This window comes from Cricetulus griseus, chromosome 6, assembly GCF_003668045.3.
Source record: "Cricetulus griseus strain 17A/GY chromosome 6, alternate assembly CriGri-PICRH-1.0, whole genome shotgun sequence".
Classification (NCBI taxonomy): Eukaryota; Metazoa; Chordata; class Mammalia; order Rodentia; family Cricetidae; genus Cricetulus; species Cricetulus griseus.
Genome location: NC_048599.1, coordinates 11,293,691 through 11,312,428, shown reverse-complemented (window position 1 = coordinate 11,312,428; position 18,738 = coordinate 11,293,691). Strand labels below are relative to the sequence as shown.

Sequence of the window (18,738 nt, the reverse complement as noted above, 5' to 3'; positions counted from 1 at the left end):
GGTAGTTTAAGGGGTATAGTCTTCCTGGGCTGGGCCCTCCATGGCATAATAGCAAACTGAGGTGACTTGTGTGAATGGGAGGTGACGGTGATGCCAGAGATGTGAGTCTTTTCTCTAGCCGTGTTGTGGCTGTCTGTTTCAGGCCCAGCACACGCACTTTCTCCTGGCAATTTTTATTTATTTTTTGTAGTTTTGCTTGTGGGACTTGAGGTCAGAAAAGAAAACCACTTGTGATGTTGCCTAATACTAACACTCAGTTTTATGGTCTGATCTTGGTAATGAGTCTTTCATTTTTTTAATCAAAGGAAAAAGTGAGTAGAGATCCTAGGTGTACCACTAAGTCAGGTAGGATTGGGTCTTTGGTGGTGAGAAACAGTTCTTGGGGACTGGAATTTCAGGCTTTTTGTTTGTCGTCCATCTACTGATTTTTGAATATTTTACATAGTTCTGTCCAAAGTATGTGGTGTGTATTTCAGCTGCCACCCTGCACTTCTAGCAAGCGTTCTCTTCTGAAGGACACAGGGTAGTCAGAACGTACACCCAGTGAAATGTGCTCCCACCTGTCAAAAAACAAAAGCATAGGTCTTCGGCCCTTAAATTTGTTGTTGTTTCCTCGTGGCTTGAGAGATGGCTCCCTGGTTCAGTTCGTAGCACCCACATGGCAGCTCACACTGTCTGTAACTCCAGTTCCAGGGGACCCAACATCCATGGCAAAACTTTAATATGCATGAAAAGAAAACCAGGAAACTCTCTCTCTCTGTAGACCAGGCTGACCTGGAACTCCCAGAGATTCGCCTGCCTCTGCTGGGAGTAAAGATTTATGCCACTAGACCTAGCTTAGCTAAGGTTTGAAAACATAATTACATTTTATGCTATGTGAGTGGTAAAAATTCTTAAAAAATTTTAATACATTTTGATCATTTACTTGTGTGTATGAGTGTCTGGGGATTCACCAGTACCATAGTGTGAGTGTGGAGGTCAGAGGAAGCATTCGGGAGCGGATTCTCACCACCATGTGTGTCTTGGGTGTTGAACTCAGATTGTCAGGCTTAGTGGCAAGCACCTTCCCCTCCTAAGCCATTGTGCTAGTTCAATATCAATTTTATAATCTCATAATTATAACCAAAACTGGATAGTATGCAGGCCATGACTTGGAGCTTCTTCATAGAAGCAATAGTGTCTGCCAGTTGGTGGTGGCTCACTCCTTTAATCCTAGCACTCAGAAGGCAGAGGCAGGTGGATCTCTGAGTTTGAGATGAGCCTGGTCTACAGAGCGAGTTCCAGGTCTGCCAGGGCTACACAGAGAAATCCTATCTGTCTTGAAAAGGAAGAAAAGAAAAGAAAAAGAAACAGTAGTGTCAGCTTTATCATCTTTACTCTGGAAAGGGAGACATGGTACAGATAATAAAGTAATGGAGAGTGTAAATATAGGTCTAGTTAGAAGTATGATACCAGCAACGGGGTGATTTCTTTGGTAACTGATTTATCTTCCTGATTGTTTCTCCAGAACTGGGAAAGTTCTCTGTAATCACAGTGATGTCCTTAGGTAACCTTGATCCTGAGGGCGGGGGCTGTAGCTGTTGCACTGGAGCTTGACTGGCATACTGGGGCTTGGTTGTATCTCCAGCATGGCCAAGACACCTGCCCCAAACAGTCTTGGAACAGTCTTAGACATACAACTTCCTAATTGCTATTCATGGGCAAATGGAATACTAACAATACTTCTAAAAGTACTTCATAATTTCAGCTCTCACTGCAAGTTTAAGACCAGCTAAAGCTACACAGAGAGGTCCTACTAAACAAACAAAATGAGGGATGAAGAGATGGCTCAGTGGTTAAGGGCACGGGCTGCTCTTCCAGAGGACCAGGGTTCATTTCCCTTCCCTCCAAAACACCAAGTTCTAGAATATGCCAGCAGATGCTGGGAAAGAACTCCCATGTACTTCTGGATTCCAGGCAAACTGGTCCATTACCCCCCCCAATCAAAAAAAATCACATGGGGAATAGTTGTTGATTGGGTTAATTTGATCTCTATCTAATTCATACCCTCCCAAACAAAAAACATCACATGGTGAATAGTTGTTGATTGGGTTAATTTGATCTCTAATTTCTCTTCATGTCCTAAGAAATTCTAACAATCCTGCTTTGCAGCAAGAGGTAGCCTGTTCCCGTTCCCACCCCTCCTTGCCAACGTCGGCTGGCATGGGCACCCACTGTTTTGAATCTAAGTATTTGAGCCAGAGAAGAAGGTGATGAGCAGAGAACTTGTATGCAGAAGCTTGGGGGCGGGGACCTAAAGGGTTAAATCATTAGGTGTATTCCCATTCAGACTGCCAGGGAGGTGATAGCCTGGGGTGAGTCAGCCTGCACTGTGGACTGCGGCTGTGCTGGGAGACCAGCCTCCAGAAAACCAGGGAGAAACTGCCTTTGATAACACAAGAAGACTGATATGCAGGGTGTTCCCTGGGCTTTATTTACTCTGAAATGTGTAGGTGTGACTAACTTTTTGAGAGCTTTAGATATGAGTCACCTGATTTTTCTTGACAAATGTTAGTGTTTACATCTCAGGAATGTGTTTTGGGAACTTTTTTAAGAGTAAGATGTGACCAGTGAATTTTTTGTTTTAATGTCAAACCGTGAGTTGTGAGTAATGCATGCAAGAGGAGGGTCAGCAGTAGGGAGAGAAAAGGCTGGATGGCCGGCAGGGTGCTCTGGGTCGCTGTTGGTGGTGAATGCCTGTTGGGATGGCCGCCTTTCTCTGCCTGGCACCTGCTGCTCCTCTGCAACATTCGTGTTTCCTGGCTATCTTAGGAATTTAGACAGAAAGCAACTCTGGCCGTCAAACATGTTTAGCCAACGTTTACTTTACACTCTTTTTTGGATGGAAAGGCTTGAACATGTCAAGTTCATACTCTACCACTGAGCTATGTACTTTTCCAGCCTGAAGTTAAAAAATAGTAGGATTTAAACCACCCCCCAGCCATGAGCCAAAGCCCCTCCCTCCCCCCCCAAAGTGTTTTGTGTGTGTGTTCCTGGTGCCCTTGGAGGTCAGAAGGCATCAGATCCCACAGAACTGGAGTCAGAGGTAGTTGCGAGCTGCCGTGAGGGTGCTGGGACCTGAACCCAGGTCCTCTGCAAGAACAGCTAGTGCTCTTAACTGCTGAGCCATCTCTCCAGTCCTGCCCCTGGCATTTAAGGAAACATTTAATATGCTGCATATCCTAAAGAGAGGGTTAAAATTATGTGATAAGATACTTTGTTTTTTGTTTTGTTTTGTTTGTTTGTTTTTTCTCTGTGTAGCTTTGGAGCCTGTCCTGGCACTCACTCTGGAGACCAGGCTGGCTTTGAACTCAGAGATCCACCTGCCTCTGCCTCCCGAGTGCTGGGATTAAAGGTGTGCGCTACCAATGCCTGGCAGGATGACACACTTTTTAAAGAAGCCTGAAGAACCTTTCTTAGGCTCCCCATTTGAGAGCACACCATACCAGTCCCACAGGGACAGGGACTGATATGGAGGTACTTTAATGTGTGGCCTTAGGGGACCTGGAAGGTAAATGGAGGGATGACAGGGTGCTTCCTGCTTGTCCTGTGATCTCCAGCCTCCCTGAGGCGATTATTCTCTTTACCCACTAATCTCTGAGCTTTTGAAGCAGGCCAGCCTCCTGGTCCCTGCAGCCCAGCACAGGGACAGCCGGATGGATGCTCTCCTTAGCCAGATGGAGCACGGTTTAAAGCTGATATGTTGGTTAATAAGCTTTTCTTTGACACTAACTTGGGGAAGATGCTTCTGTCTTTAGACTTATTTCTTACATGATGACATTATTTATTTCATGCCAAGAAGCTCAAAATCCTTTTGCTACACTGAGATCTCACTCTTGCGGCCTGTGAAAAGATAATCCTCTTACAGAGGGTACTGTGCAATGGTAGGAAGTTTGGTCTCTCAAAGCCTCTGGTGCCCTGGTCTGGGCTCCAGGCACAGTTGGAGCTGAATTGTCCCAGGAGACCTGGGCATGGGGTGTTGAGACAGCAGCTGCTGGCAGGGGCACCCTGGGGGAGCAGCAGCCACATTCCTGTGCCTTTCTGCCCTCTGCTCCTGGCAGGGAGGTTTACAGCAGGGTTTTTTGGGGGTTTTTTTGTTTGTTTTTTTTTCTGTGCCTTCAAATTCACAGAGATCCTCCTGTCTCTGTCTCCCAAATGGGACTAAAGGCGTGCACCACCATGCCTGGCTAACTTTCTGTTTTTAATATGTTTGTTATATTTATAGTTTGGAGCTGAGTTTCGTCGGTTTTCACTGGAAAGGTCCAAGCCTGGAAAATTTGAGGAGTTTTATGGCCTGCTGCAACATGTTCACAAGATTCCCAACGTTGATGTGCTGGTGGGTTACGCAGACATCCATGGGGACCTGCTGCCCATAAACAATGACGACAACTACCACAAGGCGGTCTCCACCGCCAATCCGCTGCTCAGGATCTTTATACAGAAGAAGGGTGAGTGCCTTTGGATGGAGAGCAGCTTTGCCTCTGACCTGCTGCATACGCACCTTGCAAGGAGCTAAAGCATGGTGATGTCTCTGGCTTACTTAATGTGCAAGCCTTCTTTTAATGAATGGAAGAAAATCTGTGGAGAGGGAGATTGTGTGTGCGTGTGCATGGAATCGCACACATGTGTACAGGTATTCTCAGAAGCCAGAGGTGTCAGGTTCCCTGAAACTGGACTTACAGGGAGATGTCAGCCGCTGTGTGGGTGCTGGGAATCGAACCCTTGACTTCTGAAAGAACACTGCTCTTAACCACTGGGCCATCTCTCCAGTGCCCTCCTCTTAGATTAAAGTCAAATTAGAAGCCTGTGGTGGTGTGCGCCTTTGATCCCAGCTTGATTCAGAAGGAGCTCTGAGTGAGGCCAGCCTGAGTTCTTCTAAGACATCCCAGGCTACACAGAGAAACCCTGTGAGGAGTGGGGGGTTGTTAAACTAGGCATTTAGTGAGTCTTGTTGGATTTAGACAGCCGGTGCCGGAGTGACTGTAATGCCTGCAGCATCCTCACACAGACAGATTGAGGGAAAAGCAGCACCCAGCCCTTGGTGGCACCCAGCAAAGTCTTCCATTTTAGAATATTTTTTTATTCACAGAAATAGTGTGAATATAAAACTAGCTGGGAAATAAGAAGGGAAGTGCTGGCTTTGGGGGCCGTAAATATTGTCTCTCAAAAAGTATCTTGAGTCCTAAAACTTTTTTAGATTGCCCCAGCCCTGGGTATGAGACAAGGAGACAGAGACACAGAGACCGCAGGTGAGAAAGATGAAAGAGTCCTATCCTATTGGCCACTAGATCCTTTCTCTTTGGTAAATGAAAGATTTGAAAAGCCCACTTAAGAGCTTTCAGTGGTGTGGGATAAAGACCTTACAGTTTTCAGGCCAGCCCAGAAAGCGGCTTGAAAGGGAGGATGGCGAGCGTTAGATTGTTCCCAGGGTACTGACATGCCCGCAGCCTGGTTACTTTGCTTTTCTGGGTTTGGAGACTGAAGTCCGCCTGCCCCATCTGCTGAGAGGCTGCAGTATGTCCTGAGAGAGTTAGTGTTAATGCTCCCGAGTGCCCATAGGTGGATGGCAGGCTCCACAGCAGGTAAGCTGTGGGCGAGGCCCCTGTGTCTGCCTGTAAGAATCAGTGTGTACAGAGCCAGGAGTAGGTTGCAGAGAGGTAAGCTGGGGCACTGGCCGACAGCAAGGGGTGCAGCAGAACATAGCTGTGGTTTTGAGCCCATTAGTCAGTGCATTGTCAGAATCCAACAGAGGTGGGATTGCAGGGGAAATAATGCGTTTGGCCCTAGGCTTAACAAATGATCTCAACAGGCTTCAGAATTGACCACGCCACGCACATTAGAAATGACAACCTGGGGTTGGAATCTATATACCAGAAACGCGACAGATGTACTCGGGGGCTCATGCCTGTAGCCTCAGCACAAGGGCCCAAGGCAGGCAGAGAACTGTGAGTTTGGGGCCAGCCTGGGCTCCATAACAAGACCCTGTTTCCAAAAGACAAAGCAACATAAAAGCTGTGAGAGCAGCAGGACTGGAGAGCAAGGCAGTGGCTTGAAGCCAGACCTGGGGACGGTGGAGTGTGACCCATGGGCAGGTAGAGGAGGGACTCGTCATTTAAGGCTAATAATAGCCCTTTCTTATTAGCTGTAATATATGTGTAAGTACATACATTTTTTTATATTTGTTTTGTGAGGGGACAGAGACATACTTGCCACAGCACACTTGTGGAAGTCAAGGACAACATGGGAATTATTTCTTACACCATGTGGGTTCTGGGCATTTACAGAAGGAGACAGAGACACAGAGGGACAGGCTTGGCAGCAGACACCCTTACCAGTTGAATTGGGTCCCCTCCCCTTGTTCCCTGTCTTTGAGACAGGGTCTTACTCTGTAGCCCAGGCTGGCCTTAAGCTTACATCAGTTCTCCTGCCTCAGCTTCCCAAGGTCAGGGATTACACGTGAACCATGGTGTTGACTGAAAATAGCTTTTTAAGCTGCATCCCCCCACTGCATGTTGTCAGGGTCCTCCTTTGTGGAGTCTCAGTCTTGCTGCCGGTGTGGTTATTGGAATTTTATTTCATTATTTCACATCAGTTCATTGAGTTTCGTCTTTGTTTTCATTTGCCTTTTGTTTTGAGACTCATTGTATATCCCATGCTATAGCTCAAAATGTCGTCGATCGTGGCTTGCTCCCACCCCTGGCTTCTGAATACTGAGTTACAGGCATGTACCATCACAGCTTTGTGGCTGTCAAAGGTTAGAAGTTTGTTTATGTATATGGATAAAGGTTTTCTATGTGATAAAAATAGAATATCCAGTAAAATTAATAGCCCTTAGGATTGCAAGATGCCTCAGTGGAGAAGGTGATTGTCACGAAGTGTGATGTCCTGAGTTCAATCCTTGGGACCCACGGGTTATTAGGTGTGTGTTGTCCTGCCCCCCCCCCCACCCATCCCTCCCCGTGCCCCCAGCAAAGTTTATCTGTGTAGTCCTGGTCATTCTGAACTCAACCTGTAGACCAGGCTGGCTTCGAACTCACAGAGATTCACTTGCCTCTGCCTCCTGGGTGCTGAGATTAAGGACTTGTACCACCACTCCTGGCATATTTTTAATTTTAAAAACTAAGACTTTGGGTCAGTAAGATGGCTCAGCTGATAAGGGCTCTGCCACCAAGTCTGACAGCCATAGTTTTTCTATCCCCAGGATACACGAGGTATAAGGAGAGAACTCATTTCTGAAGTTTGCTGTCTTACCTCCTCATGTGTGTTGTGGCATGTGTGCACACACAAAGAAAATAAGTGTGATATAAATATATGTATTATATATGTTTGTTTGATTTTATGTGTGCATGTGTAAATTTAAGTTGGGCATGGCTGCTGACCCTTGTAATCGCAGCACTCAGGAGGTTGATGGGTACCTGGGACTACATAGTTCCAAGTCAGCCTCAAGTGTGCAGTGAGCCCATGAGAATGCTCAGTAGGTTTTCCACCAAGGCTGGTGACTCAGTCTGGTCCCCAGTGCCCAGCATGGTGGGAAAATGTCAGAAACTCCTGAGAACTGACCTCTGGCCTCCGAAAGAGCTCCGTGGAGCACGAGTGGGCGCTTGAGCGTGTGTGCACGCGTGCGAGATGCATACATATCCTGAATATAATATGACTTTATCAAAAATTGGAAGGAAGTCAACCCATCAACTACTGCTTGAAATATCTTGCCTCTGTGTCCACTGCAGCTAAGAGTCCTGGTGAACAAGTGCAGCCTGCCCTTCCTGCATGAGCACACTGAGAGTTCACACCCAGCCTACGTCAGTGCCTCATTCTGTCCTGTGAACTGGAAGCTCCCTGTCTCATGGGACCTCCCTGACCAGTTTTCCTTGAAAATGTCGGCATATCTTGCTTAGGCTTAGGGTACCTGGTTTGTCTATGTGCTGTTGACCATCAGGTCCCAGCATCCAAGGCAGAGACTTAATTCTGATTCAGATTGAACAATTTTTAAACAAAATGGACAGAGGCTCAAGCAGGCAGTGACCCTGGGTGGAGCCAGCAGATGGTGTGGGTTAAGGCTCATTCCATTTTATTGCAGAACCACAGTAGTCTGTTTTCTGGTTTATTTTTTTCTTTCAAGACTAACTAGCCTGGAACCTTCTGGTGTGCTACATAGACCAGGCTGTTCTTGAACTGACAGACCTGCCTGCCTCTGTCTCCTGTGTGCTGGGATTAAGTTCGGCCTCAGTCTTTTTTTTTTTTTTTTTTTTTTTTTTTTTCTTCGAGACAGGGTTTCTCTGTGGCTTTGGAGGCTGTCCTGGATCTAGCTCTTGTAGACCAGGCTGGTCTCGAACTCACAGAGATCTACCTGCCTCTGCCTCCCGAGTGCTGGGATCAAAGGCGTGCGCCACCACCGCCTGGCTGTCTGTTTTCTTAGCTGTTGTTTTTTCCTGTTTTGTGGTCTCCTGGGTTTCAAAACTAAGGCGTCCAGTGTGATGCTAGGCAAACACCTACCGTAAGGCGTGCCCTCATGCCCTCAGAAACTTGACCAAAGCCATTGAAAGTTAAGGCAGGTAGTCTTTCAGAATCTGGTATGCTACTGAATAAAGAATATTGGGGTGAAAGCTGTGCTTGAGTGTGTAGACCCACAGCTGGTGCCTGGACAGTCATGTCACAGGCTTTGGAAAGTTCTGTGTTGTGGCAATTTTCTGTTAGGAGAAAAATCCCACACTCTGCTTCTTGGATTGTCTTCATGGAAGCCAAAACAAAGCAAAACAAAAACCTGGTATCTGAAAAGTAATTTCCACTGAGAGGGTTCTCAGCTCCTTCCTGGGGGCTGGAGTTTGTCCTGCTGTGTCTGGGCGAGGGTAAGACTGCCTGAAGAGCACTTTCCTTCGATGGTTGTCACGTGACTGCACTAGACAGGTTAGAAATGCTGGGGTGCTTTTAAAAACTACCCAGGTCAGGGCCAGCAGCATGGGGACTCTACCACAGCACCAGTGTTTCTCTGTGGGCCAGCAACATGGCTCACAAAGCCTGACAACCAGAGTCTGATTCCTGGAACCCAAGTGGAGGAAGGAGAGAGCTGACTTCCACAAGTTGTCCCCTGGTCTCCACATGCTTGCCCTGGCACACACATGCAGTCACATGCCGTAAATGAATGTGTTAGTTACGGCAGCACACACGCCTGTAATTCTGTCACTCAGGAAGCACGGGCAGGTGGATCTCCATGTTGCAGGCCAGCCTGGTCTACATGGTGCGTTCGAATCCAACCTGGTCTACAGAATGAGTTCTAGGACATCCAGGGCTTCATAGTGAGTTTCTGTCTCAAAGCAACAACCAAGTCACTCCTGTAGTGTTGGAACAGAGTCTGGGCGATGTGTCTCTAGAGCCTTCCGGATAGACCTGCTCAGTATAGGATCCCAAGGCATGTGAGAGCACAGGCCCTCCCCCAATCCTGCCTTTCGGCTGTGCTGGTGATCTTGGGGGGGGGCGTCGATGTGCTTGTGTCCTGGGTTTGTGAGCCATGCTGGCGGGGCCTCCTGCTCTGCTAGGTCTCATAGAGGACATGTGGCTCACACACCTGTAACTGGCAGAAAATCAGCTCTTAGACCTTGACCTGGCACTGGACATGACTTTGTAGCTGTGTTTTAAGGTTACATTTTAATGAGCCAGGGTTTAATTTTAATACAGTCCAACAGATACACAGTAGTTACTTTTCACAAGAGGCCAGGGCTAGCATCACAGGCCTGTAGTTAGTCCTGGTAGGAAGTCATTTCAGGGCCAGCCTAGGCTCCATAGCAGTAAGACCCTGTCTCGAAATAAAAACAAAAATAGAAATGCCCACAAAAGGTTTTTACTGTGGAAACTGTAGAGCCACAGTTCACAGGATGATCTCGGTTGCTCCTTATAGAATCCTAATCCCACCTCTGAGCAAACTGCCCTTAGTCACTCAGCCCACCCATCACACAGACTGCTGTCAGTCTCTAAGCCACTGTTGCATGGACTGCTTTCAGTCACTCAGTCCACCCACTGATTTATTCTCCACATGCTCACCTATCCCTGCTGAAGGGAGCTCTGTGAAGAAAATATAAAATTCCTATCTCTGGGTTCACAGCCCAAGACTGAAGTCCTCAGAACACAGCCTTTCCCAGGAGCTCTGTCTGCACCTCCAGTCTACACACACACACACGCACGCACGCACGCACGCACACGCATACACAGGCACGCACACACACACACACACACACAGAGGCACACGCGCACAGGCACGCGCACGCACACACACAGGCACGCACACACACAGGCACACACACACACGCACGCACACAGGCACACACACACACGCACGCACACAGGCACACACACACGCACACACACAACGTGTGCAAATATACACACCTTCTCTCTGCATCTGGAACCTTCTTCTCCTCCTACCCCGTCACCTGCTACTGCTTTTCTCATCTCAAGAGACACCTTATTTCCACAGAGAAGTCCTGCCTCTCTCTGCCAGCCCCACCAGGTCCCCTCCATACTCCCGATGCTGACTGTTTGGCATTCCTTCCTGATGCCATCTCTCTGTAAGACAGCCACTCTGTGAGAGCAGTGCCCACCTGCTTTGTTCACTGGCTACTGCAGAGCGAGCTCCCTTGCATGCTTTGAAAGCTTGGCTGATCACTTCTTCATGTAGGGAAGCGAAGGGTCTACATCAAATGAACGTTGGCTAGAGTGATATTTAACCCTTTTAAAGTTGCTGAATGTCTTTCATTTCATCATTGTGGATTAGAAGAGGATTGGCATGCAGAGGCCTGACGTTCTTTTAAAGTTTTCTTGAAACACATCTACTTACTCCTTTACATATGTGCCCTGGGAAACCAGACAAGATCTTTGCAGCCCAGGTTGGTCTTGAACTCACAGTAGCTATCCATGTGGCCATCCTGCCCCCTATCCCTGTGTGTTATCATCCCCACATATCCTGTGCCTCAGCTCTCAGTGTTACGAGTGTCACCACACTTGACACTCTTTCCTTGGCATTGCACCCAGGGCCACAAGTCTGCTAGGTCAGTGTCCAACCATTGAAGTGTGAGCTCTATGACAACCTCACCCCCACCCCAGTTTTTTGTGGTGTTGTCATTAAGATAGGGGCTAGCTTTGACCTTGCAGTGTAACAAGTTGGCCTTGAGTTCATGATCCTCTTGTCTCCACTCCCTGGTGTCCAGCCTTTCTGTTTTATTTTGAGACAGGGTCTCATAAGGTCTCCAGCCTGGCCTGGAACCAATCCTCCTGCCTTAGCTTCCTGTAGCTGACATTACAGGCCATGTCACCAGGCCCAACTGCCCCGTCTCTCTCCGAACTTCTAATGTGACAAGCTCTTGAGCTTCCTGAGGACTGTACTGTGTGTTTGCTGGGGGTTTGCTGCTCAGGAATGCTCTGTGTTTGCTTTTGTTTGCTGGGTTTGCTTTCTGTTCACTGTGGGCATTTCTTCTGTTGCCACCATCACAGTGGGCCCTGGCTCACCCTCACTCCGAGTGATGATGAGTCTGGGCCCTCAGTGAGCTCAGATGAGGGAACCAGCTTCCAGAACTAATGTGTAAAGAAGTTTGGGCTCAGAGAGAAGCCCTGCAGGGCTTGCTGTTAGCAAAGCTGGGAGCCTGTGTGTGAGGAAGAGATCCCATTTGGCCGCCCAATGGGCGGAGACTGTTGGCTGGGGGACACAGTTCTCCGTGGGGCGTCCCTGTATGGCCTAGGCCAGGTCTGCTGTGGGTCCCTGGGACTCCCATGGCCTCTGGGAGTAACCTTGGCCTCCTGCTGGGCCCTCCTGGACGGTCACCTTTACACTTTACACTCACACCCTGCGCCCTGGCCTGCTGCCAGCCTGTTTCTTTCCCAGTGGCTGGAAACTGATTAGCTGGGTGGGAGAACAGGGGTGTCTTTGTGCAGGCGCAGTGTTTCTGAGAATGTAGAGCGAGCATTCAGAGGGAGTCTTAGGCCGTGCCAAATTATGCAGATTTGGGTTTTCTGGGTAGGGTTTCCCAGGAGCAGGCATGTAGGCAACTTGGTAGCCTTCTCAGTTTTGTGGTCTGGAATTTCCCTAGACATGTTACGCAGGCTTCTGCTGTTGGTTGTTCTGAAATAAACAGTTCAGTCCAAGACTAATCCTAACAGCTTTTATCAAGATTTTGCCAAAAACTTCGTCTTCGATGGATTTATTTCTCAAACCAAACTATAAAGCAAATTTCTGCCTAAGGATACAGCAGAGACTCCTTATGAGAGAGTATGGGTGGGGGGATGCCAAGGCACTCCTGCCCCCTGAGGCGCCCATACCTGACCCTCCTTGTGGGAACCTGGAAGTTACTGGCCCAGTAAAGAAACCAGGGTTCACCCTGGTTTTGTACTCCTAACACACTGGGCTGGGAACTGAAGGTAATGAGGGGGTTCCCTGACTGTGGGGCAGGTCCTGTGAGATGGTAGCTGGAGTTCTGCAAGACCCAGGCTGTCTGTAACCTCCAAGGAACGAGGATTTCCAACTAGCTATTTTGGGGGATGAAGGTGCACATGAGAAGTTTTCGGTTTTTGTTTGTTTTCGGGTTTTTTTTTTTTTTTTTTTTTTTGAGACAGGGTTTCCCTGTGGCTTTGGAGGCTGTCCTGGAACTAGCTCTTGTAGACCAGGCTGGTCTCAGACTCACAGAGATCCACCTGCCTCTGCCTCCCAAGTGCTGGGATTAAAGGTGTGCGCCACCAACGCCCGGCGAGGTTTGTGTTTTTTAAGACAAAGTGTAGTGTAGCCTAGGGTGGCCTCACTGGGTAGCTGAGGACAGATGGCCTTGGGCTCCTGATTCTGCCTCCAATGTCCCAAGCCCTGTTCTCCTATTACTGAACTATATTTTGTGGGGGTTTGTTTGTTTGGTTGGTTTGTTTGTGTTTTTGGTGAACTGTATTTTGTTACTTGACCATTTTCCCAGTGAGTTTTGATTTGGGCTTTTGCTCGGTTGGTTCATCTAGGTTTTTGCTTTGTTCTTTGAGATAAGGTCCCTGGCACAGCCCAACCTGAGCTCAGTGTTCCCTCTGAGCCTCTCAAGCCTTAGGAGTCTAGGCCCCAGCACCAAGCCCAGCCCTGACGTGGCCTTCAGCTTGCCTGCTGCTCATTTCCTTTTCCTTGTTGCCCTTCATTCCCCAATGTTTCATCTGTGTTTTCCGCCTTGACTTTGTGACAGCGCTGTCTAGGGCTCTGTGTCTCTAGCATGTGACAGACCCGGCTGGCTTGAGGAATTAATTCAGCTGCAGGTGCACAATTAGACAGCACTGGCTTTTGTTGGCAACACTTTTCCCCCTCCCTATGTTTTGTGTGTGTGTGTGTGTGTGTGTGTGTGTGTGTGTGTGTGTGTGTCACAGTGCACATGGGAGAGGTCAGAGGACAGCTTGCAGGAGTTGGCGATCTCTACTTTATGGGCGGTGAGGCTCAAACTCAGGTCATCAGACTTGGCAGCAAGCACTAACCACCGAGCCATCTCACCAGCAAAAAAGCTGAAGTTTTACCTGAAAACTAGGCTTTCCATCATGGGGGGCAGGTGGGAGTATGTCAGGAATACGAAGTGATATTTAAACGTGGCAAGAGTTCCACACACACCCTCCCCTGTCTGTCTGTCTGTCTGTCTGTCTGTCTGTCTGTCTGTCTGTCACAGCGCTGGTGTCACACTTCTGCCTCTGCTGGAGTGAGAAGTGAGAGATCCAGAGCCGATGGGGCAGAAGGGAGTTTTATTTGCTGAGAGACAGCTGTTCTAAGTGTTTGCTTCTTGCTTCCCTTAATTAAGCAGTGAGTGCTGATGCGTGGGTTAGGTCCCTTCCCTGCCACCCCGCCAGCCTCTGGGGCTAACACTGAACCCAGGTCCTCAGCAGTTGAAGGCAAGTGCCCTTCCTGCCCGCCAGCCACACCCTGGCCGTCTCACTCTGATGATTTCCTTGGAATGAGTGCTCTTTCCCCTGTCCTTGTTTTGGATGTAATAAATATGCAGAGTGGAGGTGTTTTAATTAAATAAAAGAAACATAACTTATAGGGGCCGTTTTAAGCGGTCATATTGGAACAACTGTAATCCTAGTGCAGCAAAAGCAGAGACAGGGGATTGCTCCAGTTTGTGCCACTATTTGTTTGGTTGTTTTGGGGGATGGGATTTCTCTGTGTAATCCTTGCTATCTCCTGGAACTCACTCTGTAGACCAAGCTGGTTTGGAACTCACAAAGAGCCTTCTGCCTCCATATCCTGAGTGCTGGGATTAAAGGTGAGCGCCACCACTGACTGGCTACATGTAAATATTTTTAAATTAAAATATTTTTGAGAAGGTTTCATGTAGCCCAGGTCCATTATGTGGCTGAGTCTGCCCTTGAACTCCTGATCTTCCTGCATCTCCTACACAGGAGCTGGGATTGCAGAAGTGAAGCCACTATACATGGTTTAAGATGACTTACCTGTGTGTGTCCATGTGTGCCAACAGTGTACATAGAGGTCAGAAAATAGCATAGGGGTCCTGGGAAACCACCTCAGGTCATTAGGCTTGGCAACAATCACCTTTACTACTTACTAATCCATCTTGGGATCCCAAGCTGATTTTTAAAATGAGTTTGTAGGGGGTTGCTCAGAGGTTAAGAGCACTGACTGCTCTTGCAGAGGCCCCGGGTTCAATTACCAGCACCCACATGGCAGCTCACAACTGTTTGTAACAAGACATGCAGGCAAAACCTCAGTGTACATAATTAAAAAGAAAAAATTTCTTTAAAAAAAGCCAGGTGGTGTCAGCACACACTTTTAATCCCTGCACTTGAGAGGCAGAAGCAGTTTGGCTTCAAACTCTCTGCATGAGTTTGAAGCCAACCTGATCTACAAAGCAAGTTCCAGGACAGCCAGAGCTGTTACACAGAGAAATACTGTCTTGGAAGCAAGGGGGGGGGGGTGAAGGTGGGGCCCACTGGGTATTGTGGTTCATCCTGTAATCCTAGCTCTTAGGAGGCTGAGGCAGGAGGATTGCCTTGAGTACAAGGTGGCAAAACCTCATAAACAAGAGATGGGATGAAGTTGTAGCCAGGAGTAGTGACATACCTATACCCATAGTTCAGTGTCTCAGCTGTCTGGGTGACTGAGGCCAGCCTAGCAGTGTGAGACTCTCCTGAGAAAAGGAATGAGGAAATGTGAGCCTGTCAGATCTACCACCATTATTGTGTTGATGTTGGTGTTTTGTTAGTTTTTAGATTTGGGCACGGGTTTCGCTCTGTAACCCAGGCTGGCCTCAAGCTGGTTATATAGCTCAGGCTGGCCTCGAACTTGAGATCCTCCTACCTTTTCTGCCTTGGACTCCTGAGCACAGGGATGACAGATGTGTGGACCATGCCTGGCTGTATCACAATTTCACTGGCCAGTTAATGTTCAGTAGTCAGTGACCTTTGAGGTGTGTCTGAGAGGGCCCTCTAGTGTTTTCTTTACAGCGTGGCAGTCACGGTTGCAGTCCTTGTGGTCAGGCTGATTTTGATGCAGCATGTATGTCGGCTGGTGTGATCCTTTGTGGGCAGATGTTTTGCAGCTGTTTGTAACCATCTTGTGTCTGTTCTCTCCCCGGGCAGAAGAAGCTGACTACAGTGCCTTTGGTACAGACACCCTCATCAGGAAGAAGAACGTGCTGAGCAACGTGCTGCGTCCCGACAACCACAGGAAGAAGCCGCACATCGTCATCAGCATGCCCCAGGACTTCCGGCCGGTGTCGTCCATCATAGATGTGGACATCCTCCCGGAGACCCACCGGAGGGTCCGGCTGTACAAGTATGGCACGGAGAAGCCGCTGGGCTTCTACATCCGAGATGGCTCCAGTGTCCGGGTGACACCACATGGCTTAGAGAAAGTCCCCGGGATCTTCATATCCCGGCTGGTCCCCGGGGGTCTGGCCCAGAGCACGGGACTGCTAGCTGTCAATGATGAGGTTTTAGAAGTAAACGGTATAGAGGTGTCGGGGAAGAGCCTGGACCAAGTGACCGACATGATGATAGCCAACAGCCGCAACCTCATCATCACCGTGCGGCCAGCTAACCAGAGGAACAACGTGGTGAGGAACAGTCGGACTTCCGGCAGCTCCAGCCAGTCCACCGACAATAGCCTCCTGGGCTACCCACAGCAAGTGGAAGCCAGCTTTGAGCCAGAGGACCAGGACAGCGATGAGGACGACATCATCATTGAAGACAGTGGCGAGCCACAGCAGATCCCAAAGGCTGCCCCGGATGCCCAGAGCCTGGAGTCCCTGACGCAGATAGAGCTCAGTTTTGAGGCGGGGCAGAATGGGTTCTCCCCTCCACAGGACCCGGTGCCTGTTCCCAGCAACCTGGACACAGAGTTTGGACCCCGTGCTCCGGACCAGAGGCTCTTAGAGGAAGATGGAACGATCATAACGTTGTGAGCATGCTGAGTCACGTGTGTTTTCCAAGTGCTGTAAATGTGGCACAAGACTGACACTGTGGCCCTCCGGGCCTCTGTTCCACCTGCGATTCTAAAGTGTGGCTGGGATGGGGCGGCTGCCACGGACTGCGACAATGTAGGTGTGAGGCCTTTGCTGCTCTCTGCAACACTGGCTGCTGCTCCTGCCGGAGTCCGTGTTTCTACGGCCCTGCAGAGCCGTTCGCTTGTGCTCTGTGAAGTCTGATGTCTCCTTGGTCTGTTGGGAACCTCACTCAGTTCTCAGGTTCCCAACAGTGATATATTCTGACTTTTAGCAATGTTCCTCTGTTAATCGTGACAAATTATTTTTTCATGTGCAGTTTTTATTGTTTTCCTGTTTTCCAAGACTTTAACTAGCTGGTCATGTTTAGGGGTGCTTCCCACTACCCCGCCCTGGAGCACCCCCATTGTTGTCTCCATCCTGTAGCTTCAGAGTTGCAGGGTGCCTCAGTCCTACTGACTGCCCTTTAGCCTGTTAACTTCCTTACCCCCAATCCAGTGGAGATTGTTCGTGTGTGTGTGTGTGTGTGTGTGTGTGTGTGTGTGTGTGTGTGTGTGTGTGTACGCACGAGTGTTGTGTAGTTAGTGTGTTCCACTCTCTCAGTGTACCAGGCAGTGTGGATCATGTTGGATAAAAAGGACCCAGGTTAAGAGACAAACAGGACAAATGTGCACTTTTTATACAAAAGATGGAGTTTTTCTTCCTGGGGATTCTAGGATGCTGCCTCCACTTCAGGAAGCCTGTGTCAAGTTCGCCACCCAAAGGGGTGTTAATTATGAGTTATTTATTCTCTTCTGCATCCATTCAGGAAGAGGGAGCAGCAGTTATCCCCCCTCACCTGATGCCGTCGTGTTGCATGCACAGGCACCAAGATCCACACGTGTGGACTCACACTTCCCAATCCCCAGGCGGACAGTTATTTATTACTTAACTTTATGGTGGGGCAAGTATGGACGCCTCACATTGTGTACTATTACAACAGCGAAGACTCCGAGTTGAAGGACGTATTTTCTCTACAGTAAGAGCCGGCAGAAATGAAGTCTTGATCCAGTGAGGGGAGTTGGACTCAATCAGTGCTGAACACGTTCTTTGCAGACGCCTAGCTGAGGCTGGTGCAGCAGCCCAGTGACTTTGTGTTGAATTCACGAGTTCTTCCTCACACAGCACCACTTGCTGACAGCGTTCTAGCTCTCACACCGTGAGTGAGTCTTCGCAGTAACGTTAGGTTAGAAGGCTCAGTCCTGTTCCTGAGCTCAGTGGCACATGGGTTCAACTTTGTAAGTACAAATACTTCCATATACTACCTCTCTCTTCTCTCTCTCTCTCTTTTTTTTAACAGAGTTTTAACATTAGAGCTTTTCTCTTGAGGAAAAACTTCAGGGCTTGACTTTTGTACAAATTTTAACTGTAAAACACAGATTTATCTTCCGTCTGAAAATGGAGAGCAAAGCTGCTGACGCCTGTCTTAACTTAAGGACAATAGTGTTTGCACCAAGGTCTTACTGATGAAGTAAGCAAGCCTTGGCTATGGGAGTCCAGTCCCGCTAGCTCGGTTCTTATGCACCTTAAGACAAGAACCGGAGCCTTAGCAGCTCAGCCTGCAGTCTGTTGTCGAGAATGTCAAGCCTCACTGTGAACTCTTCTGTCCTTAGTCACCTATGTCAACAAGATGCTGTGCTGTGTGAACCATGAATTTTCTAATTAAATTTTACATGCTATAACATGATTTTTACATGAATGATACTTTGTTTAAACTATCAAATGTCAGTATTTTACTACAATTTTATTATAAAATGTACATTATCACTAAATGAACTTTGATTTTAAAAATCAAGTTAGCTTTAGTTACATATTATTTTTTACAAATAAAAATGGACTTGTATAAAGGCTACTTTCTTGTTTGAAATTATATGAGAAGGGTACCTAAGCATATTTACCAGGCACATATTAGGTACATAGAGGGAAACTGAGTCACAGATGGTTTACTGACTTCCCTTTACCGTGCTAAGGGCTGAGCACATGGTCCCACAGTTACCACATCCCCACCCCAAGCCACACACCAAACCTCACCCAATAGTCCAGGCTGGCCTCAGACTGCTGGCACTCAGTCCCCGTAGCTGGGATTACAGGCACACGCCATTGTGCCAGTTCCCTGGGGTTATTGTTTTCTGTGTTTTAATTTTAGGATAGGTACTGTATCATGCCTTTATTTAATCCTAGCACTTTATTTAATGCCTAGGCAGAGGCA

General features: G+C 48.2%; 1 protein-coding gene across 1 annotated transcript; it reads left to right on the top strand.

Annotated features, from left to right (window-relative positions):
* Positions 1-4,264: 4,264 nt before the first annotated feature.
* On the top strand, positions 4,265-18,381 carry Pard6b (par-6 family cell polarity regulator beta; the record flags this gene model as incomplete). The annotated part of the gene is given in 2 exon segments (XM_035446501.1): positions 4,265-4,487; positions 15,628-18,381. Coding segments are annotated over 2 exon segments (1,047 nt in total), but the record flags the coding sequence as incomplete, so codon positions are not given.
* Between the last annotated feature and the right edge of the window lie 357 nt (positions 18,382-18,738).